The following is a 24,679-nucleotide window of genomic DNA, read 5'->3' as shown; positions in this document are numbered from 1 at the left end:
TACAAGTGTGCTGGGCGGGGAAGTCCGCTCTTTAGTGTTTGTGAAGGCAGGGAGGCCATTTTAGGTAAGGGCAAATGAACCAAAAAAAGCCCCTGGAAGGGGTTGGCAGTAAACTTATAAGCCACACAGTGGCCACGTCAAGTGAGGGCAAGTTGTGTGCGTGTGGGTAAACTGAAGAGAAGGGTATGTGCATCTGCTGTCCTTATTAGAAGAAAATTAATGTATTAAAAGAGTAAAACCGAATGTATTTTCTCTCCCTTCCACCTGAGTGGCGTTTCATAGTTAACCAATACCCTTATTCAAGATGGCCGCGTCCTCTTCGGGGGCGGTGAAATGGCGACGCAGGGAAGGTTGCCCTTGTTCAACATGGCGATCTCGACGTCACCTTCCTGCCACCGCCTCCTTTTTTCTCCTCCGCCTCCTCCTCCTTTCTCTCCATTGGCGGAGCGTCCTTCTCCGAGACAACAGTTCCGGGACGGCCTCCTGCGGGCGCCGATTGGAGGATAGGAAGGGCCCTTCCGCGCTCTGATTGGCCGGAGGCAGAGGCACCCGCAACCGTTGGGGTTTGGAGCGGGTCTCCACGTGGGGGGAGGAAGAGGAGCGAGAGCCGTTGGGGTTCTTGGGGACGTCGCCATGGAGGGGGAGAAGGAGAAAGCCTCGGACCCCGTCCCGACGAAGAAAAAGGTGAGATCGACGAGCGGGGAGTTTCTCTCCACCCTCTGCACGGGAGGAGCCTAGAACATGTGACTCTTGCACTCCCAGGGTACTGGGATTTGTAGTCCAGACCCGTAACTTTCCCAGGCTGTGATGCTCAGTGACCTGGAGATGCCCTCACCCGGCAGAATCGGAAAGAGAGTCGAAGCAGTGTGTGTGTGTGTGTGTGTGTGTGTGTTGACGGGCCTCCTGGACTACAAATCCCAGAATCCCCCAACCAAAGGCGCTTCTCAGCCGAGGGGGTCGGGGTCGCTCGTTTAAATGGCAGAGAACGGAAGGCAAGGGCTTCGCCTTCTCCAACCGCCGAGCCCGCTACTCCCCTGTGGGACAGTCTGGTGGCCTGGAGTTCCGCGGACGATGGCGGGGACCGCCCCTGCGTCCGGCGGCTTGCTGGCTCCCTACAGAGCCCATGTTTCCGTCCTTCGGGGAGGGGTTGTGTCGGTTCATGGGGCAACCAGGCTGGACCTGAAAGTCTTCGCTGTTTCAGGGAGGGAGCCGATCTAGGGCCGGCTGCTGGCCAGTCTACAGAGTCTAAAATTCATGCAGCTTTGAATAATTCCATTTTTACCAGTTTCCTGAACATCAAGAGAGAAGGAACCTGTTGTCTCTCAGTCGGTAACTTGTTCCAGAGATGGGGGGGGGGCACCACCAAAAAGGCCTGATTCCTTGTAGTTAGCAACATGGATTGAGAGGAGTGGGTAGAACAGGTAACTGATTTCTGGGAGAGATAGTTCAAGCAATGAAGTCCTAAACTATTCAGGACTGTGTAAGTCACAATCAGCACCTTGAATTGAACTGGGAACCAATGAAGAAGAACTGCCAAGACTGGAAACATGATTGAATTGACTGGTCTCTAGTAAATTTGCTGGCTGCCACATTTTGTACCTGCTGAAATTTCTGTACTGTTTCCAATGGCAGCTCTACGTGGAGAGCATTGTTGTTGTTTAGTCGTTAAGTTGTATCTGACTCTTTGTGACCCCATGGACCAGAGCACACCAGGCCCTCCTGTCTTCCACTGCCTCCCGGAGTTGGGTCAAGTTCATGCTGGTCGCTTCAGTGACACTGTCCGTCCATCTCGTCCTCTTATATTCCCTTCTCCTCTTGTCTTCACATTCTCCCAACATCAGGGGCTTTTCCATGGAGTCTTCTGTTCTCATGAAATGGCCAAAGTATTGGAGCCTCAGCTTCAGGATCTGTCCTTCCAGCGAGCACTCAGGGTTGATTCCATTTTCTGTAATTTCCCCTATCTCCCTTGCATTTTGTTTCCCTTCTCTTCTCTGCTATTTCTAAAACCTCGTTGGACAGCCACTTTGCTTTCTTGCATTTCCTTTTCTTTGGGATGGTTTTTGTTGCTGCCTCCTGTACTATGTTACGAGCCTCCATCCATAGTTCTTCCGGCACTCTGTCCACCAAATCGAGTTCCTTAAATCCTTAAGTGGAAAGCATTACAGTAGTCTAATTTTGAAGTTTCCAAGGCGCGAACCGCTGTTGCTAGGCCTTTCTGATCCAACTAGGGGCTCGGAACAGGGGCTGGTCACCCCACTGTGGTCAGTCCTGAGATGGAGAACCGGTATGGCACAGGGTGAGGCTGGACTCGGATGAGCTCTAAGGGAACCTCTTGCAATGGCTTTCTGCCTTGCCAGATCTTGGAAACAGTTTCCAGATGCCTAAAGATCCTCCCGCTAGCTTGACTGGTGGCCAGGGCTCCTGGGCCCGAAATCCCTCCAAACGTCTTGACAGCTGGTGAAGCGGATCCATAAGGTCAGCGATTCCCAGCTTCCTCAGTCCAGCTCTTTTCTTTTAGCCTTTACTCAGGGACTCGGTTGCTGAAAACAGTACATTTTTATCCCTGGCACAGAAAACAGAAGGACATCTGAAGATGTGATTCTGCTTCGTACTGGAAATCAGGCGGTTGAGCTTCCTTGCTCTGCCTGGTCTACCTGACTGGCAAAAGCTGTTTGCAACTCCCAGCCTGGCCTGGAAGTGCTGTGTCGGTGTGTGTGTGTGTTTCTGAAATGGAGGCCAGACGTGGCTTCTAGAAAGCCGGTGGTCCAGGAGGGGGTGGGACACACTTGGTTCTAAAGTTATTTTCTCTCGTCTTGTATTTTCCCACTTGACGTGGTTCGAGCAGGAGGTGGTGGGATATGAACTCGGAAGGGTGGCCTTGGAGGCCAAGCGGAGGCCCTGTGGCCTCTCCCCTCCTGACAGCCGAACTGGGAACATTGGGACACGGAGAGGTGGGTGGGAATGGAGGCTATCAAAAGGCTTTCGTCTCCTCGTCTTGCTGACCCACCCCGTCTTTTCTCCTCCTCCCCACAGAGGAAGCAGCCCCAGAGGTACTGGGAGGGGGACGGGGGCCAGGCCCCAGAGCCTACGGGGGCCACATCGGCAGACATGAAGAAGCCACGGCCGGATGGGGGCTCCCGGAGGAAGAAAAGAGAGCCTGACCGCCAAAAGAACAGGATCTCCGGGGTGAGGAAGGGGGAGAAGGGTTTGGGGAGGCCCAGAACTGGCCACTGCGTTTTGGGGCTGGGAAGCAAAGTGTGGGCACCCCACCCCAATAGCGTCTCCTTTCTTGCTTGTGCAGAAGGTGGATCCCTTCCCTGGGGACCCTGCTGTCCCGGCTGAACGGATTAAGAAGTTCCAGAGAGGAAAAAAAGAGAAGCTGGTGAGTCCTTTCTGCCCCCCCCAAAAAAACCCTCCCCTCTGAGCCCCTCGGTGGGGACCACGGGGCCACCCCTGCTTTGCCCCCAACTCCTCTTTTTTTTCCTATCCCACTCCTGCAGAAGGCGGCCTCGAACCGGCGTCTCAAGCACCAGCTGGCCTTGCAGGAAGAGAAGGCGGAAGCGGCTGCCAAGCAAGCGGCCCGGACGGAGCTGCTGCTCCTGGAGGAGCCCGGGTAATCATCCTGCCCCCCACCCAAAACCCCTGCCAACCTGACGGCTTGTGTCTCTCAGGGTTCTGGCCCTCCGGTTTCTGCTGAAAGTCTGGGCCACCCCGTCTCGCGCACCCTCACCCCGTCCCCATGGGAGCAGGAGAAACACAGGCAGACCTGTGGACCCCAAACGGAGGCCGTCTTGCTGAGGGTGTGGGGGGGGGGGATGAACTAATGGCCAGCTGAAATGAGGGTGTTTGGCCTTTGAGGGGCCCGCTTTGCCCTGCAAAAACCCACTTCTGTGCCACCCGTTGTGCCATGATAAAGGAGCATGGGCCCGATGTTTGCAGGGGAATTTCCGGGGAGGAGAGCTCCTTTTTCATCTCCCCGGATGGGTTTGGGAGCCAGGTGTGTCTTGAAACCCAAGGAACAGCTGGGAACTGCCAAGCCTTAGACGAGCTGAGTTTTTATTTGGGAGCTAGGGTTCACGGACTCCATCCCACGACTTTAGCTGCATGGAATAAACAAATATTAGGGGCATCCCCCCGAAGAAAATAAATAATCAATCAATCAATCTTTATTTGTGGTCTCTGACCTATTAAAATACATACATGTAATATTTAAAATAAATGGAAGCAATTAAAACATTTCAAGACAGTTAAAACAGTATAAATTAATAATATATGTTACCTATACTTTGTTTTTTATATTAATACAGGGGTGCCCCGCATAGCGACGATAATCCGTGCAGCCAAAATCGTCGCTATACGGATTCATCACTATGCGAAATAAAAAAGCCCATAGGAATGCATTAAAACCCGTTTAATGTGTTCCTATGGGCAAAAAACTCACCTTTATCCGAAAATCCTCCATACGGCTGCCATTTTTGCTGCCCGGTAAGCAAGGAATCTGGGTGAAAACACAGCGGGTGGCCATTTTTTTTACCCGGTGGCCATTTTGGAACCACCGATCAGCTGTTGGGAAATCATCATTATGTGAAAATCGGTAAGCGAAACAGCTTACCGATCATTGCAAAGCGATTTTTCCCATTAGAAACATCGCAATGCGATCGCAAAAACGATCACAAAAACTTAATCGCTATGCGGATTCGTTGTTAAATGGGGTGCCCGTTAAGCGAGGCACGACTGTATTATATACAATCAATCAGTCTTTATCTTGATTGACTGAAAATAAATAAGTGTTAACACTGTGGCTCCTGACATTTTTTTGAGGTGCAGCCCCCTTTTATAATCACCAAGTAACCTCTGCCCCCCCACCTGCCACGTTGGCCTAAGAAGTTATTGGGGCTTTGGCTGTAGAATAAATTTGTTTTGTTGACATAAGAAGCCCCTTTTTATTGGGGTAACGTCTCCCCTTCTCAGGAAGCCGACGCCCCTTTCTCCCGCGAAAGATCCTGTTTCTCAAACACGCACGTACACCCGAACTTTTATTATCCCACTCTGTAAATCCAAGGAGGGACTTAAGTATCTAAACAATTTAGCAAGGGGCACCTCCCATATAAAGCAACCTGTTGGCCCCCTTCCATCCAGTAAACAATTGGCCCGGTTGGAATGGGGCAAACAGAACTGTGCCTGACTCTTCCCCCCTCCCCACAAGGCTCTTGCCCTCCAACTCCTACGTCCAGCTGGCCAGACAGGCAGAATTGGAGGGGGGGGGGAATCAAGGGGCCAGCTGCCTTCCGGGAAGGAGGGCTTTTACCTCTGAGCCTGGCTCATCCCTGAGAAATATTGCTCTGTGTTGAGCAGCCTCGGCGGGTGTAAGCAAGTCTCCTTTTTGTATGGGGCGGATCAAGCGACCCCCCAGCGGACATCATCGGCTCCGCCTTGACCTCGCCAGACCTCGTCCGGGGATCAGCTTGACTTGGCACACGGATGCTTTTACATCACCGGCTTTTAAAGGCCACCAAACTCAGGGGTCATCTTAAAGCTGGCAGTGTGGGCTTTTTTGTTTTTTTTTTTAAATTCAACTGAGGTTTGAGTGAAAAGAGGAGGGAAAAAAGAGGGAAAAAAGGGGGGGATTTTTATAAATTTTAAATGGATGTTTAGAATTCATGTCATTTTTTTTAAAAGATTTTTAAAAAAAGATATATGTGATGATCATTTTAATTTAAAATGTGCTGCAGTTCTAAGATTGTGCCCAGGGAGCAGGAACTATAAATTCTAAATGTGAAGCAATATTTATGCATGCAAAAAGTTCCTATATTGCTCCTCAGCGTCACGGGGCTTTATCAGCTTCCGCCAGGACTGCATAGCTAATCTTTTTCTCTCCCTGAATCCTCCACGTAGTTGTTTCTCTAGAGATGCATCCGTGTTCGCACAACTACGTTTACAAAGGAGAAGGAAGTTTATTTCTTAATTCCATTGTTGGAAGAAAAACAAGATTCCAATTAAAGAAATTGGATAATCAGTATAAATAAGGACAGCCCTGTTTTCCAGGTCATATTGGAGACATTCCCGGAGCTTTTAGAAATATGAACACGATATAAGGGGAGATGCTAGAAGCCCTGTTAGTACATACATAATTGCTGTCCGTTAAGTTGCTTAACATTAAGTTGTGTGGTGGCGCTGTGGGTTAAACTGCAGAAGCCTCTGCACTGCAAGGTCAGAAGACCAGCAGTCGTAAGATCGAATCCACGCGACGGAGTGAGCTCCCGCCACTTTGTCCCAGCTCCTCGCCAACCTAGCAGTTCGAACGCATGCAAATGCGAGTAGATAAATAGGTACCACCTCGGTGGGAAGGTAAAACAGCATTCCCTAGTCACGCTGGCCACTTGGCAACGGAAACTGTCTTCGGACAAGCGCTGGCTCTACGGCTTGAAAGCGGGATGAGCACTGCCCCCTAGAGTCGGACACGACTGGAATAAGCATGTCAAGGGGAACCTTTACCTTTACCTAAGTTACTTTAAATGATGTTTCTTTGAGGGTTTTCTTGAGAACTGGGAAGCCGGCTACCACCTATGGGCAGCTTTGTGTTGACAGAGTCAAACCTTCGTTAATTGCCGTAAGGCCGCTTCCAACTCAAGGCAACCCTATGAATGAGCAATCTCCAAACTATCCTGTCCTTCATGGCCCTGCTGCACTCTTGTAGACTCAAAGTCTGGGGCTTCTTTTAGGAAGCCGCTCCATCTCGTCTTGGATCTTCCTCTTTTCCTGCTGCCTTCCGCTTTTCCCCCAGCATTATTGTCTTTTTCCAAAGAATCCTGTCTTCTCATGAGGTGCCCAAAGTAAGGATAGCCTTACAGTTTTGTCGTTTTTGCCTCCCGAGATAGTTCAGGTTTGATTTGGTCCAGGACTCCCTTGTTTGTCTTTCTGGCTCAACCCTCTTGCTTTGTTACCTAAAAAGGGTAAACGTTCAGGCGTTCCTAGCTGGGAATTAGCAAAGCTCTCCTCCAGCGCCATGTTTCAAACAAACCAAGCCCTTATTCCCCCAGCTCTGCCTCCAGTTTACAAAGTATTTAGGTTGCGAACAGCCTTCCCGCTCTCCCCAATGCCTGGCGTTGGGGGTCTCCCTCTGGACAAGGAGCCCATGAAAAAGATATATTGCGGGAAATGGGTATTGAAATGTTATCAGCCAAGAGCGCATTTTTCCAGGTGGGGAGACACTGTGTGTTTTTGAACTGAATTGTTCCGAGTATTGATGTAAAATACTGTTCTTCACCCTTGCCAGGTTTCTGGAAGGCGAAGAAGGCGAGGACACCTGTACCATCTCCCAGTCGGACATTGCAGACGCGGTGGACCTCGCGGCCGGTGCCAAGGTGGGGGTGGTTTGGGGCTTTCCAGGAGTGGGGAGCTTCTCAGTGGAGCCACGGAGAGTCCTTGGTGCCTGACTTTGCCTTCTCTCCCTCTTGGCAGCATTTTGAGCTCAGGCTGAACCAGTTTGGGCCCTACAGAGTGAGCTACACCCGCAACGGCAGGTGAGTAGCCGTGGGACTGGATTGGGACTGGGCTTTGGTCATGGAGCTGTGTGTGTGTGTGGAGCATGGGCGTTGGAGTCCAGAAAAAGTGGAGCTTGGAAATAACAGATTGTTGCTTTTCTGAGTGACAAGGATGTAAGTAAACTGCATCCCAAAAAATCACCTAATGACTGAAATCCTGTTGTTTTGTTACATAAAAGATGTAAACATGCAGTCATTCCTACCTGGCAATTAACAAGTCCCTGCACCCTTGGGAATCCCAGTGGGGACTTGTTAATTGGCAGCTTGGAAAAATTGAATGCTGTGCTTTTTCTGCAACAAAGCAACAGGATTTCAGCCTAGAATCCCATTTATTTTCAAAAATCACTTTTAAAAAGGGTATTCTTAGACAGGCTTCTCCAAGAATGTTTTCATGGTTTTTACTGTTTCTTTAGCCATGCTCAGCATGCCGAGCACTCCTCGTCCATTCCCACTGACAGATCTTTCCCCAACACCCCCATCTTCTGCCCCACTGCAGGCATCTCCTCCTGGGAGGACGCCGGGGCCACGTGGCAGCTCTGGACTGGCACACGAAAGCCCTGATGTGCGAAATCAACGTCATGGAATCCATCAACGACCTCACGTGAGTGTGTGTGTGTGTGTGTGCATGAGAGCTCCCGGTGTCATTTCATAAGGGAATATGAATTCACTCCGAGCTGCAATCTGAACTTCAAACAAATGGTCCCAAGTGTTGAGTCCCATAGAGTTCGGACCAAAATCCAAACTGGACTCACTAACCCCATGTAATTGGGAGTTAGGTGGTGAATGAGATATATTTTCAGCTGACGGATGGAAAAAAACCCAGTTCCCCCCCCCCCATTTTTTCCCATAGCTGTTTTTCCCCCCAGAAAAAATTGGAAACAAAATGGAATGTGGAATATGTTCACTTACAATGCTAAATAATCTATCTATGACATGGTGTTCAGACTATATAACATGAAGAATATTAACGAAAGATCCCTAAGATTTTATGTATTTAAGTTCTTTGCGAGAACGGCGTCTGGATCTGGCCTGAGAGCCGCCTTGTAAGTGCAGAATAAGGTTACACGAACGCAGTAGGGAAAGAGGAAGGCTGGGTTTGAGATGGCATTGTAACAGCCTCCCTGTACCTCACAAAGGGGGGTTGCTACGTCACTCTAAATCACTCTTCTTTTCCACTGCCACCAACCATTCCCTCAAATAAGTAGCTTCAGGCCAAAATATGATTCAAAATAAAAACTCAGGTTTATTGGGTACAAATAAAAGGAATGGTAAATCACTTATAATTAAATAATAATTCAATCACAATAATAAAGGCACTAGCATACACAGACTCTCACAGTATATCACAGATCTCCTAACTTCTCTCTAAACCCTATCAAAGCCCTATCAGTCCCTATCTGAAATCTCTCACACACATTCACTCCCATTTATACCACCGCTCCACCCCTTATGTCCCACCCTCCGTCACACCATTGGTAGATGACTCACAGCTTTAGCAGTGACAGACAGGTGAGGTCATAGCTGTATGTAACAATGGCATGACTCAGTAGAGGAAGCCACAGCCACGCATTTGCAAGACATGAGCAGGAATGACCAGGACCGGACTTTCCAAATCAGGAGCAAATGGACAGTGAAAAAACAACAACAGCAGTTTTGATCATTCCAGCCCTTCTGTTTCGGGAGAAAATGCCACAGAGGAGGAAAAAGCGCCTCACAGGGGTTTCTGCTGGTCTTCTGTTGAGTAGAGCCGAACAGTAATCAGTGCGGTATACAAGTGTAATCAATCAATCAATCAATCGTTAGCAGCCTCTTGCAGGTTTTCGAAACCTTGGCAGGCAGCGCATTCTGCAGAGCTGTGGGAAGTCGCCCAACGTCACTCTCGTGGCAGGGAGATCGGCTGACGTACTTTTGGCCTTGCAGGGGGACCGTGCATTTGTATAGGTCTTTTGATGAGTATATGCGTCTTTCCATGTGCTCCGATGAACGTGGACTAGGAGTTCTGCTTATATTCGCAACAGGAGCTCCTGCTCCAAACCCCTCGATCCCCCCCCTCAAAAAAAAAAAAGTCTGGTGGAAGCCTTTCAGACTAACTCATTGTTTTATCTTGGCATGAGTTTTTCTGGGTCAGGACACCCTTTTCCAGATGTGCTGGAATGCCCAAAAACTCATGACAACCTAGGCACCGTTCACCTGAAAGATGCCGTTTGAGACTTCCCGTTTTTCTTTTGTGTTGGGTTTGCTGCTGTCATTGCGTTGGCTGAAGCAAGACGAACGCACAGTGGCTTCTCTGGAACCCATTTTGCCTTCTATAGAGAGCAAGCAAATTAAAAAAAAAAAACCAACTTAGAATGGCTCCAAGCTGGGCTAGCAAGGCTGACATTTGCTTGCTTGAAGCTCAGGACTTGGGGGCAAAGCACACACACACACAGAGTTTCTCTCTGGGGCGACAACACCCCTGTGAAGTACGTCAGGCTATGAGAGAGGAGCTGGAGGCCACCTCCTGAGTTTTCGTGGCTCATCAGAGCCTCAAACCAGCCCAGTCCTCTAAGCACACCATGCCTCGGATCCTCCCCTCTCTGGCGGGATTTCCTTCTTCCTTCTCCTCATCCTCCTTCCGGTGTGTCTTCCCGCACCCCCAGGTGGCTGCACACGGAAACCATGTTCGCGGTGGCCCAGCGCCAGTGGCTGTACGTCTACGACAACCAAGGCTTGGAGCTGAACTGCCTGAAGCGTTTTTACCGGGTCCAGCGGATGGAGTTCCTGCCTTACCACTTCCTCCTGGCCACAGCGGTGAGGAAACTGCGGACCGGGAGGAGGGGAGGGAAGGGCGCCCCAATTATCTTGGTCTTGGTGTTGCTTCGGGGTCCTCTTTGTGAACCTGCGGGTGGGCAACGCAGCCTGTGATTTTTTGCAGACTCCCGAATCCAGACCCCCCCGTCCCTCCTCTTCTCCCCGCTAAATCCCCACAAGGAAAGGAGAGGAGTTTTCTCCGGGAACCACCTGGACTCAGCTGTTCCCTTGGAAAGAGAATTCTGCAATAAAACAAGGCTCAGCTTCTCCACAACTCTCTGACCCACCTTTCTGCCACCTCAAAAGGGCTCGGACGGAAAAACAGATGCAGACTCCTGGCAGGCCTTGCAGGGCAGAGTCCCCTGCCTGATTTACAACTCTGGGGCTGGAATCCTGTTGCAGAGTTACGCAAACGGCGTTCCTTCGGGAAGCAACCCACTGGAAGTTACGACATCTCCCTAGGCCATTTTCCGTCGCAGTACTCAATTCGGCGACTCCACACCTGCAATAGATAAGGCTGGTGGAGACCACACGCTAATAAAAATCCGCTGGGCAAAGACTGACATGCTTGGGGGTTGGGAATGGGGGTTTGCACGGCATCCTGAAGTGTTGGGGTTGCTTAACGAGGCCGTCTCGTTCCCCTCTCTCCCGCCTGTCCTTCCTACTGAGTAGCTTAGAAGTTAAAATAGGTTTGGAAAAACATGCTAGCAAGTCCCCTGGAATATAGAGATTCCTTCCCCCAAGTTGGGCTACTAAAGGTCATCTAGCCCACCCCCGGTTCCCAGCACAGACAAGCCTTGAAACGTAAAGACGCTAGTTATGCAGAGCCTCTTATCAGACTGCTTCCATTCTTCCCACTTAAATTTAGCAAAGTAAGAGAGTTAGAGATGGGGAGAAAACGACATGAGAGAGTTCTTAGTGGTTATAATATAGTATATTAGATATGGCTACACATATATACAAGGCAACATACATTTGGCATAACAACATTCAGCGCAATATTGACATAGAAGCAAGTGACCACCAGACTTACTGCTGAGCGGTAAGGTCTATTCTGTCTCTGTTACATTTAAACAGAACAACCAATCACATTTCTCCATTTACAGCTGGTCTTGCTTAACAATCAAGCAATACATTATCTTGTTACACCTGTATGCTGTAAGTCATTACATTGGCTTTTACCTTACATTTGTGTCTCTGCACTTCCATTACAATATTAAAATTTAACTCCCTGTTCACCAAAAGAAAAAAAAAATCCTGACAGAGCCGTAGTCCAGGACTGTTATCTTTTGTGTTTGGGGAGAGGGGGGGGGGTGTCTCTAGGCTGGTGGCCCCTTAACCCCTTCACCTGTTAGCGTTTATGTCATGCAGGCCGTTCCAGAAGCTCACCGTGTTTGGTTTTTGTGCCCCTGCTCAGAGCGAGACGGGATTCCTCCAGTACCTGGACATCTCTGTGGGGAAGGAGGTTGCTGCCATCTGCACCAAGGGGGGCCGGCTTGGCGTGATGGCCCAGAACCCCTCCAATGCCATCATCCACCTGGGCCATAGCAACGGTAGGCGAGGGCCACCCATGTTCCTGACCTCTCTCTTCTGTGGGGTGTGGGAGAAGCGGAGAGGCCATCCTGGCTGCCCCTCGGTCTTGGTGGGTCTCTCCGGAAGCCTCTCGCTCCCTCTTTCTAACCCCTGCCCCCCCACCCCAAAAAATATAGGCACCGTGACACTCTGGAGCCCCAATGTCAAGGAGCCGCTAGTCCGGATGCTCTGCCACCGAGGGGGTGTCCGGGCCCTGGCCGTAGATGCCACTGGCACGTGAGTGCGATCATTTTTATTTTATCCATTGAGTATTTATATAGGTATTTCTTTAGCAGGAAAACATGGTCAGCTAGGATTTTTAGAAATGGTTTTATTGCTTTTGAACTCCCCCCCCCCCCCCCGCCGACCTGCAAAGGATTTGGGTGTCAGATTTTGCTCAGTGGAAATGATGGCCTGGCTGGATTCAGGCACTGGGGCACCTTCACTGCTAGCTGGTCTAATCCAGCATCCTTCTTCCTTAGGGTGGCTGGAGGGCTTTTGGTGGGGGTGGGTGGGGGATGTTTGGTCCCGCAGGTCTTTCTTGTCAGAGTAAGATTCCCATCAGCTCCCACCATTGTAAACAGTGGCTGGGGATACTGGGATCTGAAGTCTGAAACTCCCTGGAAGGCCCAGGTTTCCCTCCCTTTGATGTAGCTGCGTTGAGTAAATGATCTGAGCTACAGAATAAATTGGGGTAACGGGCAGGGAGGGAGCCCCTGGCTGGTCGTTTCCCTCCCCATAAGCAGATTATGGGAGGGGGTGCGACTCCAGGCGGCCCCCATCCCCCCCCAATCCTCTCTGCCCCACAGGGAATTCGTCCCCAGAGGTCTTACCATGGCCCTTTTGCCTCTAGGTCTTCTGCCCAGGCACTCCTCTACCCATGGGCCTGTTTCTTCCTGAAATCCAGGGCTGCAGAAAGTTCTCTGCAGGAGAAATTCAGCCTCCCCACCCCTCTCCTGCCAGTGTGTGTGTGTGTGTGTGGGGGGGTTCTGGGAGCTGTAATCCACAGAGAAGTTGTTGCCATCTGGACAAGTAGCCACTGGCAACTTGAGAACCAGTGTAAAAGGGCAGAGTCGGAGGGGGTCCCTAAGGGTCATCTAGTCCACCTTAGCTTTAGCCTTGGCCCTTGGCTTGCCTCGTTCGGGGAGAGGCTTCTGGTCGCTCATTTATCCATTGAGTGTTTTTTGCTGAAAAGGGGCCTTGGCTGCCAGATGGGTGGTATAGAAATCGGTCGGTCGATCAGTCGATAGATCGATCATGATGGGATCTGTTGTACAAAGATTCTGAACTGCTGGATAGCTCAGCGGTTGAGGTCTCTGGCTGTGGAGCCAGAAGCTGGGAATTCAACCCCCCCCCCCGCCCCGCTCTTCGGGCCTCCTTGACAGGAGCTGGGGCTGATGATCTATAAGGTTCCTTCCAGCTCTGCCGTTCCAAGTGGAGGATGATGATGATGATGATGATGATGATGATGATGATGGTGGTACACTTTGTGTAAGAACTCTCTGAAACAGGAAAATCGCTCCGGTGGTGATGAAAACTTTTAGGTGCTCTTGGCTAAAGTGTGGGGGAAAAAATAATTTTTAGCATTTCTTCAGCCAACGCAGGTGTGGCCATCATGGCGAGGGCGGTGGAACTCCCTTCCCCAAGGCCACGTTGCCTCTGATTCTGCCTGTGTGTGTGTGTGTGTTATCCCCGAAAGCCTTCAAACCCCTAGGCAGGCTTGTAGGGGAGAATGGAGCCCTTCAGGGGGACCTGAACCCAGGTGGTCTCTCCATCTCTCTCTCTCCCCCCCCCCGACCCACAGGTACATGGCCACCTCAGGCCTCGACCGGAAGCTCCACCTCTATGACCTGCGTGCTTACCGGCGCCTCCACTCCCTGTTGCTGCCCATGGGGGCCGGTCACCTGGACTTCAGCCAGCGGGGGCTCCTGGGGGCCGCTTGTCAGGAGGTCGTCCAGGTAAGGGGTTGGCAGGGGAGGGTGCTGTGCGGGGGGGGGAGAGGGAATCTTGCCTCTCTTTCTTCCCCGAACCCACCGCCCCCCTGTCCCCAGGCCTGATGCTTCTCTCTTTTTCCCCCCCTCTCCATTGCCACCCCCTCCCCAGGTGTACAAGGACGTCTTGGTGGGCCCCCCCTCGAAGCCTTACCTGTGCCACTCCCTGCCCCGCCCTTCCCACGGGCTGCGCTTCTGCCCCTTTGAGGACGTGCTGGGCGTTGGACACGAGGAGGGCTTTGTCAGCCTCTTGGTGCCGGGTGAGAGTGGGGAGGGGGGGCTGGCGGGCAGGGGAAGCGGGCTTGTGGGGGTGGGGGCAGCAGGTGGTCCGTATAGAGGATGGGGGCCTGCCATGGGTCCCCTCCCCCCGGGGAAAGGAAGCGGAAAAAGGGGAGGGAGGGAGGGAGGGAGGGAGGGGGGGTGACCCTCAAAGGCATGGGGCTGGTTATCCCCTTCCCCCCTGATTGGGGGGAGGGGCTTTGGGGCACAAGATCCCCCCCATTCATCAGGCTCTCTTCCCCCCCCTCGCCCGTTGGGCGCCGCAGGTGCTGGGGAGCCGAACTTCGATGCCCTGGAGAGCAACCCTTTCCGTAGCAAGAAACAGCGGCAGGAGTGGGAGGTCAAAGCCCTGCTGGAGAAGGTAAAGGGTCTCAAGAGGGAGAGAGGGACCCTGGGGTGCCCACCCCCCTCGCTGGAAAAGGGGGGCAGCCGGGTGTCCCTTTATCTCCCAGGGGCCAGAGGTTTTTGTTGGGAGCAGCTTCGATTCATCGGTTGGTCCAGGAGGTGCCGGGATGCACTCACGAGTCCCAGAATACTCTGGCCAGCAGAGCCGTGGGGGATTCTGGGTGCTGTAGTCCCCAAATGGGGCTTCTCTCCAGCTCTGCTTTGTCCTCGGAATCGAGCATCCCATTTGTTCGCCCTGCGAAAACCGGAGGATCTTGTGATTTCAGACGCCTGAGCGGTGGTGTTCCCACTTCGGAAATATATATTTTGGGGATAGGATGGGGTAGACCTAGCTTGGGGGCCCAGATGGCATTTCCTCCCTTGAAATGGGCTCCCAAGTTTCCTTTTAACACTCATCTCTCCCGAACTATGAGCCCTCGTATCTACTCAGATCTGTGGCCTCTTGATTAAATTTTTTTAAATAATTTTCTTTTAAAAAAATGCACATTATAAATTCTGTAATAATTGGGCCCTCGAGGGAAGTGTTAAACAGGACACAGAAAGCTCAAAGGCTTTAAATTGTAGTTTTCATGTACTTTGTTTGATTTTTATGTTTTTACAGTAGGGTGAATTTATATGGTTTTAGTCAAATGTTCTGGCTTTTATTTCTTGGAGAAAGGTAAACGCCCTCAAGGACAATGTCTTGATGGAAGGGTGGACAGAAATGTAATGAATGAATACATATATACATACCCACAGAATGAAATCACTCATGGGCGTATGTTTGTGTGTGTGTGTGTTTGCAGTCTTCTGTTTGTGTATGCGGATATACAACCACACCCCACGTTGCATTATTCCTCTGGGCTTTTTGAAACATTAAATATAAGCCTCAATCCAACCGATTGCTCTCCAGCATGTTTTGGGAACTACCGCTCCCATGATTTCCCATCTGTAGAGTGGGATAATGGAAGCTGTAGTCAAATGGGGCTGTGGAAGACGTGTTTTCAGTCTCTTTAAAGAGGCAGGATATATCTGTTTCTTTAGTGGTGATTCGTAAAGGAAAACGTGGTCAGCTAGGATTTTTAGAAATGGTTTTTATTGCTTTTGAACTTCTCCCCTGCTGACCTGCAAAGGATTTGGGTGTCAGGTTTTGCTCAGTGGAAATGATGGCCTGGCTGGATTCAGGCACTGGGGCACCTTCACTGCTAGCTGGTCTAATCCAGGATCCTTCTTTTTTAGAGTGGGGGGGGGGGTTTCAGATGGGGGGAGTGGGGGACGTTCGGTCCCGCAGGTCTTTCTTGGGATCTGAAGTCTGAAACTCCCTGGAAGGCCCAGGTTTCCCTCCCTTTCATGTAGCTGCGTTGAGTAAATGATCTACAGAATAAATTGGGGTAACAGGCAGGGAGAGAGCCCCTGGCTCGTCGTTTCCCTCCCCATAAGCAGATTATGGGAGGGGGTGCGACTCCAGGCGGCCCCCATCCCCCCCCCCAATCCTCTCTGCCCCACAGGGAATTCGTCCCCAGAGGTCTTGTCATGGCCCTTTTGCCTCTAGGTCTTCTGCCCAGGCACTCCGCTACCCATAGGCCTGTTTCTTCCTGAAATCCAGGGCTTCAGAAAGTTCTCTGCAGGAGAAATTTAGCCTCCCCACCCCTCTTCCCACCAGTGTGGGGGGTTCTGGGATTCGTAGTCCACAGGAGGCCACTGGCAATTTAGGAACCACTGTAGAAGGGCTGAGTCAGAGGGGGGGTCCCTAAGAGTCATCTAGTCCAGCCCCAGCCTTAGCGTTGGCTCGCCTCCTGGTCGCTCATTTCGGGGAGGGGGTCCCCACGAAGCTCGGCCCTCTGCGGTTTGGGGGGCCCTTCGCTCTCAGCTGCCCGGTTCTTTTCCTCCCACAGATCCCGGCAGAACTGATCTCTCTCGACACGGTCCAGCTGGGGGCGGTGGACGTCATCTCCTTGGAGCAGAGCCATAAGGAGCGCGTGGAGCGGCTGGTGAGGGGGCAGCCCTGAGTGGGGTGTGTGTGTGTGGCTGTGTCGGTGCCAGCCACCCTGGGGGTGGGGTGGGAGAGACCCTTGGCGGTTTCCGAAGTGCCGTGAAAGGGGGCCGGGGGGGGCTGAGGTGGCCTGCCTTCCTCTCACCCTCTGGTTCTCCCCCTCCCTCAGGGCTTCGACCCCCAGGCCAAAAAGAAGTTCTCCCCCCGGAAGCGGACGAAGGGGCGCGATTCAGCGGCCAGCCGGCTCAGGCGGAAGACGAAGGTGGCGGTGGAGGAGCAGCGGGTGAGGCTGCCTTTTTTTTCCCCTTTTGGGGCATGATGGATGAAGGAAAACCACCTAAGCCGACACAGATTTCAGTCATTTTTATTTCTTGATCGGCTACCTCCCCGGTCGATCTTTTCTCCCAGTGAGCAAAAGGTGACAATACGCAACTCTTGTCTCTTCTACCACGTTTCCCCGAGAATAAGACAGGGCCTTATATTAATTTTTGCTCAAAAAAAAAAGCAGTAAGACTTATTTTCAAGAGATGTTTAAGTTTTTTCATATACAAGAATCTACATCGATTCAAATACAGTCCCTGTCATCTTCTGGTTTTTGCACAAGGTTGAAAGGTGGGGTTTCCCTTAACTGGGGCTTATTTTGGGGGGTTCGGCTTACATTAAGAGCATCCTGAAAAATCATACTAGGGCTTATTTTCGGGGAAACAAGGTATGCTCACCAACAACCCTAAGATTCAGGCCCAGTGCAGAGGTTGTGGCCAGGCCGTGGTGGCCTAGGGAGCGTATGGCCAAGGAAGTGATTTGAACCCAGGTCTCTGGAGTCCAGGACCCATGCCCTCCTCACGGCGCCACACGCTGGCTGCTTTCTCTGCCCAGAGGAAGCCAACCTGTGGGGCGTGAGTGTGTCCGAGCAGCACTTTCTGTGCAGGATTGATCTTCGGATCAAGGGGGTGAGGAAGGAACTCAAGCCAGGCCTCTGTGGGGCAGGGCGAGGGGGTCTTTTCCCTTCCTGGGCCCCCAAACAGTCAGCGCCAGACAGCCATAGGAAGAAAACCTGCCCAAGGACAAATACTTTCCCCCAGTTCACTCTGGCTCATGCTTTCTCCCCCCCCCTTCCCTCTTGCTTCCTTCTCCCCCCCCCCCCTTCCTGCCCTTCCCGTTCCCCTGCCTTCCTCCTCCACAGACGGCGATCCGGAAGAGCGTGGCAAAGAAGCTGGAGGCTCAGAAGCAGCAGGAGGAGGAAGCCACCAAGGGGGCTGCCCCGCCAGGGCAGAGGTCAGCGCTGGACCGGTTTAAGAAGTAGCCGCAGGATCGAGCAAAGCAGCGGCAGAAGCTGGAGCCGCCCCCCGTGGGGGCAAGACAAGGGGCCCGGGGCTCAGTTAAGGGACTGTTCTGGGGCTGGGTGGGTTTGTGACTAGAAGGCCCCCATCCTGGACCTTCAACCCCCCTTTTCCTGTAATAAAAGAACCTAGTCTGTTTTCCGCCTGCCTCTGTGCAGATCTTTCGCTGTGGATTTGAGCAATGTGTGTGCCTGTGTGTTCAGGCTCAGAGGGGGCTTCGAGAGCGAGCTTTGTGGCCCTTTTAAGGTTCTCTGGATTTAGTTTGGCTGAAGCCTCTATGGGATGGCAGCCCACCCCTTCGGATGCCTCTCCGTCCCGGATTCCTGTACGGGCAGGGGGTCGGTCTAGATGGCCTCACGGGTTCCCTCCCCACCCGCCGATTCTGTGGCTTCTGCCGAAGGTGCTGCCAGTGGCCTCCCTGGTTGGGTCAGCGGGTAAGAAAGTCTGGTCAGGCAGGGGTGCAGCTTTGCAGGCCTGGCCTCCCTCCCCCCCCAGCAAGCTTCGCCTGCGGAAGGAAATTTATTTATTTTTTTATTTATTGGACTTATATACCGCCCCATAGCGCTACAAGCACTCTCCGGGCGGTTTACAATTTTTAATTATACAGGCTACACATTGTCCCCCCCCCCCCAGCAAGCTGGGTACTCATTTTACCGACCTCGGAAGGATGGAAGGCTGAGTCAACCTTGAGCCGGCTACCTGGGATTTGAACCCCAGGTCGTGAGCACAGTTTTAGCTGCAGTACAGCGTTTTAACCACTGCACCACGAGGCTCTTTGAAAGAAGGTCAGGTGGACCTTGGGCTGTGGGTTCAGCCCCAGAGCCCAGGCAGCTCTTGACAGAAAAGGTGCTTCTCCCTCTGAGAGCTTCTGCCAGTCCCGGATGCGAAGGCTAGGCTCAGCGTTGCTGTCTTCCATCGTCCCTCCCCATTGGTGATCGTGGTGGGGCTGGTGGGGGGTGTGCATAGCTGGGGGAAGCACACACGTTTCCCCACAGCCCTGCAGGACATGATCTGTACAGCTGGAGAGACAAAGGTCCCACCCAACTGATGGAGGTGGTAGAGCTGGGGAAAGGGGGGGGTGAGGTCTAGGGCAGTGGTCCCCAACTTTGGGCTTTCAGATGTTCTTGAACTACAACTCCCACAAGCCTTCACCACTGCCTCTGCTGGCCAGGATTTCTGGGGGTTGAAGTCCAAGAACATCTGGAGGCCCAAGGTTAGGGACCACTGGTCTAGGGGACCAGCGATCAGAGGAAGGATCGGCCTTCTGCCCAAGTCAGGCCCTGGAGCGAAAAGTGTCCACGGCGGTTGCACCCGGTTCGGAGAAATCCCAGATTTCTCAGCCCAAGCCCATTAAGTAGGTCATGCCCATTTGTACATGATCCAGAGCAAAGCAGGAGGACGACAGATGGCGTCCTAGAACGACTAAGTGGGAGGGGGCCTCTAAGCCCATCGAGTCCAACCCCCTGATCTAACCCTCCCCAGTTTTGTTCCAGCGTCCGAACAAACTGAGTTTGCTGCTTAACAGTTTGCAAATCACGTCAGTCTGCTGGTATGTTTCGGTTCGTTTAAAGACAAGCCAGCAGCCTGAAGTTCGGAAGACTTTGTTTTCGTTCAAAGAGTTCGAGCCCCTCCGTGCAAAACCAGAAGAAGACTGAACAGCCACTCTGGGGTTTTCAGGGGCTTCACTTAAAAAATAATAATACTGTAAAGAGATTAAAAACCCATTCGTACCTGGTGGCACAAATCAAGGAGACCAACGGGTCCTCCAAACCGAATTGGGGTACGGGTGTGCATCCCTAGTTCTGGGCATTTGGGGTTGATCCAGACCAGGAACGCTTTAAAGGAAGAGATGAGGGGCTTTCAGAATTCCCAGCTGTCACGGTGCCAGGGCTGGACGGACGGATGGACAGACACATAACACACCCCCAACACAGATGTGGAGAAGCAGAGGGGGAGGGCGTTCCTCATGCCGCTGCTCCCACCGGCCTCATTCTGCCACCTCCGGGTAGGAAGGAGGGTTGTGGGAGAAGGAGCGCAGAAGGGGAAGGGAAGGAATGGGGTTACATCCTATTGAAGGAGGGATGGACGTCCGAACCACCAGCAGCGCGGACTCTCCTGTCCCTCCTCTGCTCAGGGGGAGTCTCTGACTGGTTTGAGAAAGGAAGTCACAGTGACCTCGCCCTCTCCTTCCCCTGAGAAGAACAGCTCCGTGCTCTTCACACAGGAGAGAAGTTGGTTTAGACCCTCTTCCCTCTGCCCAGCAGAGAGAGAGAGAGAGATCATGGGGGCAACACTGTCCAACTGGCCCTGGCTGAGCAAGCCACAAATTAAAGGCCGGTCCAAAGTACAGGATTGTTCTGCACCAGCAGCATCTTCTGGGCCCAATGTTTAATTTTGCACATTTTTTTTAAAAGCACGAGGGGAAAAAAGGAGTCCGGCCTCTCCATTCAACCACGGACAGATGACCGGCAGGTTCCGAGGTTTTGTTAAGCGATGCTCCGAGCAATGAGTGATTCCAGAAGCCAGGACGGCTGTCATTTCCGAAAGCATCTTCCTTTCAATCATCTTAGACCAGCAGAGCAGGAAGGATCCTCAGAGTCCAGCCCTTGCTTAAGGAGGCCCAGGGGGGAACTGAACTCCCAACCTCTGGCTCTGCGGGCTGATGCCTCCAAAGCTTCTGCAGGCAGACTCCGTTGCTGTGATTTCTTCTTGCAGGGGGCAACGGCAGAAGGCCGACCTTTGAGGTAGGAAATTGGAAGGGAGCTTTCTTCTTTCCCACCTCCTTCAAGCCCCCCCCCCGGGGAACAAAATCAAAATGAGCCAGACAGCAGTTTTTCCTTCCAAAACCGCAGCCCCCTTTGGTCCAGGCCTGCAAAACGGGCAGCCGTTCTCCCACAGCGGCTGCTAGCTGAGCCAAGCCAGCGCCTTGCACCGGAGGAGGCCCAAGGCCCGCTGGACGAGGCTGCAGGGCTTCTCCCGAGGACCTGCCTCGTCCCACATGGCCACCATCTCCGCAGGGGCCACCTGGTGGACGCTGAACATCACCTCCCGGTAGCAGCAGGGGTCAGGGGGCACGTGGGCAGACCCCGCCATGCGGGCCAGGTGCTTGGGGGCGAGGCCCGCCCGGCGGGTGCAGAGACCCACAAAGACGTCCTCCACGGGGATCAAGGGCACGTGGCGGGCCGCCCCCAAGATGGCGGCCAGGGAGTCTCCGGAGAGCACGTAGGCCGTGCCGCTGCAGTAGGGCGGGAAGACACCTTCTGGGTAAAGGGAGGCGGGCACATGGTGGTGGCTGTTGGGGTCTCGGTCGGGGCGCACCCTCCAATGGATCCGACCCAGGTAGGCGGGCGAGGTGCCCTCGGATCGCTGGAGGTGTTCCACCAGGGCGGGCAGGTTGAGGAAGACATCGTCGTCGGCTTTGAGGAGGAAGAGGGCCCCGGAGCAGTGGGTGGTGGCCCAGCCCAGGAGGGCCAGCGTCTTGAGGGTGAGGTTGCGGTAGGTGTCCATGAAGCGCCCCTGGATGATGTCTCGGTGCCCGGCGGCCTCCCGCTCCAAAGCCGCCTGCCGGGAGGGCTCCGGGGGCAATCCCAGGGCGAAGAAAGTCCGGACGGTGTAGTCCCTGGCCCACCGGACCCCTCCCCAGGTGTCGCGCACTGCCTGCCGCTGGGCCGTATGCTCTGGGGCGCTGGTCACCAGGACGAGCAGGGAGGGGGGCCGGGGGCTGCAGGCCTCGGGCGGAGGCTGCAGGAGGAAGTCCTCCGAGGAGGGCAGCAGGGGGGCGCTTAGGGGGTGGTGCCCCCCATTGTCCAGCAGGTAGGGCAGGGAGCTGGAAAGCAGCACCTCGTGGCCTCCGCTGGCCAGGAAGCTGAGTGTGGAGAGCGTGGTCAGGCCGGAGAGCAGCCCCCACAGCAGCCGGAACCGCAGGCAGCGTTTCAGGAGGGACGGCAGAGCCATGGGGCGGCCTTCAGGGCAAAAAGGTCACGGGGGGGTCGGCCGTGGCTCCGGGAAAAGAGGCGCCACCTTCCTGCAAGAGAGAAAAAGCCACAGGCGTGAGAGAAGGACGTGGCTGCCACAGGGGCTGCACCCTGGAGCTTCTGAGTGGGGTGGCGGCACCATGACCAAGAATCCTGTGGCATCTGGAAGGTGGCCCGGTTCACCTGCTTTTGCAGGCATGCAGCCCCCACCTCCCATTCCCGTCCAGATCCAGCCAGGGCTTTTGAGCCTGGGGTCCGGTGAGAAAGGCGAACGTGCCAAGAAGCGTGACAAGTCACCGAAAGTAATGACGATGAGCTAAAGCTACCCAGCGTGGTGCAGTGGATGAGAGTGACTCCGGGAAGGTAGATTCGGATCCCTCCCCAGCAGCCGTGGAAAACAGCCAACGGACTGCGTGAACGTGGAACGGGTAAAACCAGTCCTTAAATTTTCCCCTTGCCCTGGAAGCCAAATGCCAGCCTGTCAGCCCAGAAGGAGAGACAGGCACAGAAATTGCACAATATAAATATTTGGCAAGGGAGAACTGAAAATCCTTCTGGGCCGGAGGTGTGTTCATCCAGTGCCATAGGGTCCTACTACCGGAGGGCGAGGGAGGAAGGGCTGAGCCAGCTGGACAGGGAGCCAGGGTCTCCCCCAAGCCCTTTTCTTCCTCCTTCCAGAATGCATCTCCCCAAGCCCTTCCTCCCGCTTGGCCCGGCTTCTGTGGTCCAGCCGGACAAAGGAGGCAGGCAGGCAGGCGGGTAAAGGGCCTCCCTCCCCCCTCCCCCTGGCAGGACTTCATCTATAGGGTGGCGCTGGAGGGGAAGAGACTGGAGGGGGGGCCCTCCGGCATCGCAAGCTGCCTTTTCTGCAGGGACGGGGGCGGGGAGGGCATCCTGGCTAGGAGCCCAGGAGGGCCTTCAGCTCCTTGCCCGCATCCCCCCCCACCCCACTCCCCCGTCTTTGGTCCCCTCCAAGCAGCTACACTGCCTGGCTCCCCCCTCCCTCCCCCCCCCGGGACCTCCCCATCCCCCCTTTCTTCCCTCTCTCTCTCCCCCCCCCCCCTCTTGCTGCCCCGGACACAAAAACCTCCCTCCCTCCCCCCCCCACCCCCACGTCCTCCCCAAAGCCTGCCTTTCAGATCGCGGGAGGAGGCCAGAGATGCGGCGCTGCAGCGGATCGCGGGCGGGGGGAGGGGGGATCGCGGGGGAGGGAGGGTGGGCGGCGGATGCAGGCGGACCCCGGCTGGGGAAGCTCGGCCGGCCCTGCCAAGGTCCCGGGGGGGGGGAGCCGCTGCTCGGGCAGGGCGTCTCCCCTCCCCCACCCCGCGCAGTGCGGAGAAGGACCCAGGCGTCCGGGCCAAGGCCAGCCAGCGGCGCAGCTCCGGCCTTCTGGGGCCCGGATTCCTTCTGCGATCCGGGGGCCGGTGGTGGCCTCCTCCTCCTGGCCTTCTTTCCTTCCTTCCTCCCTCCCTCCCTCCTTCCCTCCTTCCCTCCCCTCGGCGGTCCTTGGCCTCTCCGCCCCCCCCCCCCGCCTTCAGACCGGGCCAGTTCTGGACCTTCCCCGCCAGCATCTCCCAGCCTGCCATCTCTCCTTCTCCTTTGCTCGCTTTTCCCCCCGCTTCCTCCCCCCCCCTTTTGCGGGGTTTTCGCGTGGCTGTCCTTTCCCCTCCGCTTTTCTTTTTTTAAAACCTAGCCTGGCATGGTCTTCTCTCACCCCCCCCCCGCCTCCCCTCTGTCCACGTTGGACGCCCGAAGCTTTAAAATAAGTCGGTCACCAAGGGAGGACTCCCTCCTCCTCCCCCCCCCGCCACCAATGGGGCATCGTTAGCTGATGCCCCAGGACCCCCGAGGGGCAGTCGGGTGCAGCGGTTGGAGCGCTGGGCCGGGATTCCTTGGGGGAGCCGACTTAAAAGTGCCCGCTTGTGGGACACACATACACACACACACACACACACACACACACACACACACACAAACACACACACAGAGCATGGCCCACCTGAAAGGGCTGATGTTGAGAGGATAAAGTGAGGTGGGAAATCCTCTTGCTTGCCCTCGCTAGAAGAAAGGAGGCGCTGTAAGTGTAATTTAAAAAAAAAGAGAGAGAAAAATAAGAGGAAAGATGGATGGTTTTTCTCCCCACAGGCAGGCAGTAGACGCAAGCCGTTCTCCTTAGCTTAAAAATGACAAGAGAGGGCCTGTCTACCACCGGGTGGGGGGGGGGGGCTGTGAGACTTCCAAGACAGGATCTCTGGGATCACCTACCTACCTGGGATTCTTTCGCCGAAGAGATCAGCCGACCGAACACGTGCCGCCGGGAAGAGATCCCCATCCTTTTCTTTTCCTCCCCATCCCTCTGATGGCATAGCAATGCAGGATAGAGGAGAAACAGGGCGTGGGTTGCCTCCTTCGGAAATTTTGGGATTCCTTTACCCCCCACCCCACCCCACATCCACACACCCCGGTCCACCATCCAGCCTTCCTTGGGCGGACGGTTTGCCCCTATTATGCAGAAATTCTTGGCGCTGTTCAGTGTACCCGCATTTTGCCTTGGACCGTTCACGCAGCCCAGAGTTTCTCCCAAAGGAGCCTGGGAAACGTAGTTTTGCCGAGCCAGCACGAGAAGGAGCCTCTCCGGGGATGAAAGGCCCGGGGGATGCGCAGGGATGCGGAGGTCGCCGGAGTGCGCGGAGAAGGAGGTAGACGCTGATGGGCTACGGAAGCTCCACCCACGTAAGGTGGGGACACAGCTGCAAACGGGGGAGGGGGACAGAATTAGGGGGCGGGGAGGACTTTAGAGGGTCGTGGAGAG

The 24,679-nt window shown here is 54.1% G+C and overlaps 2 protein-coding genes across 5 annotated transcripts; one reads left to right on the top strand and one right to left on the bottom strand.

The window, feature by feature from the left end:
• The first annotated feature begins 525 nt into the window (after nt 1–525).
• On the top strand, nt 526–18,031 carry WDR46 (WD repeat domain 46). Its single transcript, XM_072987494.2, has 16 exons — nt 526–684; nt 3,034–3,186; nt 3,302–3,382; nt 3,501–3,613; nt 7,277–7,364; nt 7,462–7,523; nt 8,041–8,145; nt 10,184–10,334; nt 11,752–11,887; nt 12,044–12,143; nt 13,711–13,864; nt 14,010–14,157; nt 14,443–14,537; nt 16,456–16,551; nt 16,723–16,836; nt 17,737–18,031. The coding sequence occupies exons 1-16, from the start codon at nt 634–636 to the stop codon at nt 17,854–17,856; spliced, it is 1,767 nt and encodes a 588-aa protein (XP_072843595.2). The 5' UTR covers nt 526–633; the 3' UTR covers nt 17,857–18,031.
• Nucleotides 16,902–24,566, bottom strand: B3GALT4 (beta-1,3-galactosyltransferase 4). 4 transcript variants are annotated; one of them, XM_078387300.1, is made up of 3 exons: nt 24,137–24,566; nt 23,867–23,942; nt 16,902–21,917 (listed from the first exon to the last, which is right to left on the bottom strand). In XM_078387300.1, the coding sequence occupies exon 3, from the start codon at nt 21,845–21,847 to the stop codon at nt 20,798–20,800; it is 1,050 nt and encodes a 349-aa protein (XP_078243426.1). In that variant the 5' UTR covers nt 21,848–21,917; nt 23,867–23,942; nt 24,137–24,566; the 3' UTR covers nt 16,902–20,797. The 4 variants fall into 4 exon arrangements, with proteins under 4 accessions (XP_078243426.1, XP_078243425.1, XP_072844007.2 ...); XM_078387299.1 differs by lacking the exon at nt 23,867–23,942 and having other exon boundaries at nt 24,137–24,565; XM_072987906.2 differs by lacking the exon at nt 24,137–24,566 and having other exon boundaries at nt 23,867–23,961.
• Between the last annotated feature and the right edge of the window lie 113 nt (nt 24,567–24,679).

Source organism: Pogona vitticeps, chromosome 2 (assembly GCF_051106095.1).
Source record: "Pogona vitticeps strain Pit_001003342236 chromosome 2, PviZW2.1, whole genome shotgun sequence".
Lineage (NCBI taxonomy): Eukaryota > Metazoa > Chordata > Lepidosauria > Squamata > Agamidae > Pogona > Pogona vitticeps.
Note: the sequence above shows the minus strand (reverse complement) of the source record. Positions and strands in the feature narration are given on the sequence as shown.

Bases quoted from the DNA above. Each gene is read 5' to 3' on its own strand.
- WDR46 (XM_072987494.2), top strand. From the start codon at position 634: ATGGAGGGGGAGAAGGAGAAAGCCTCGGACCCCGTCCCGACGAAGAAA. The intron at 14,538-16,455 runs GTAAAGGGTCTC...TTCCTCCCACAG, and splicing joins TCAAAGCCCTGCTGGAGAAG to ATCCCGGCAGAACTGATCTC. The intron at 16,552-16,722 runs GTGAGGGGGCAG...CCCCTCCCTCAG, and splicing joins AGGAGCGCGTGGAGCGGCTG to GGCTTCGACCCCCAGGCCAA.
- B3GALT4 (XM_078387300.1), bottom strand. From the start codon at position 21,847: ATGGCTCTGCCGTCCCTCCTGAAACGCTGCCTGCGGTTCCGGCTGCTG.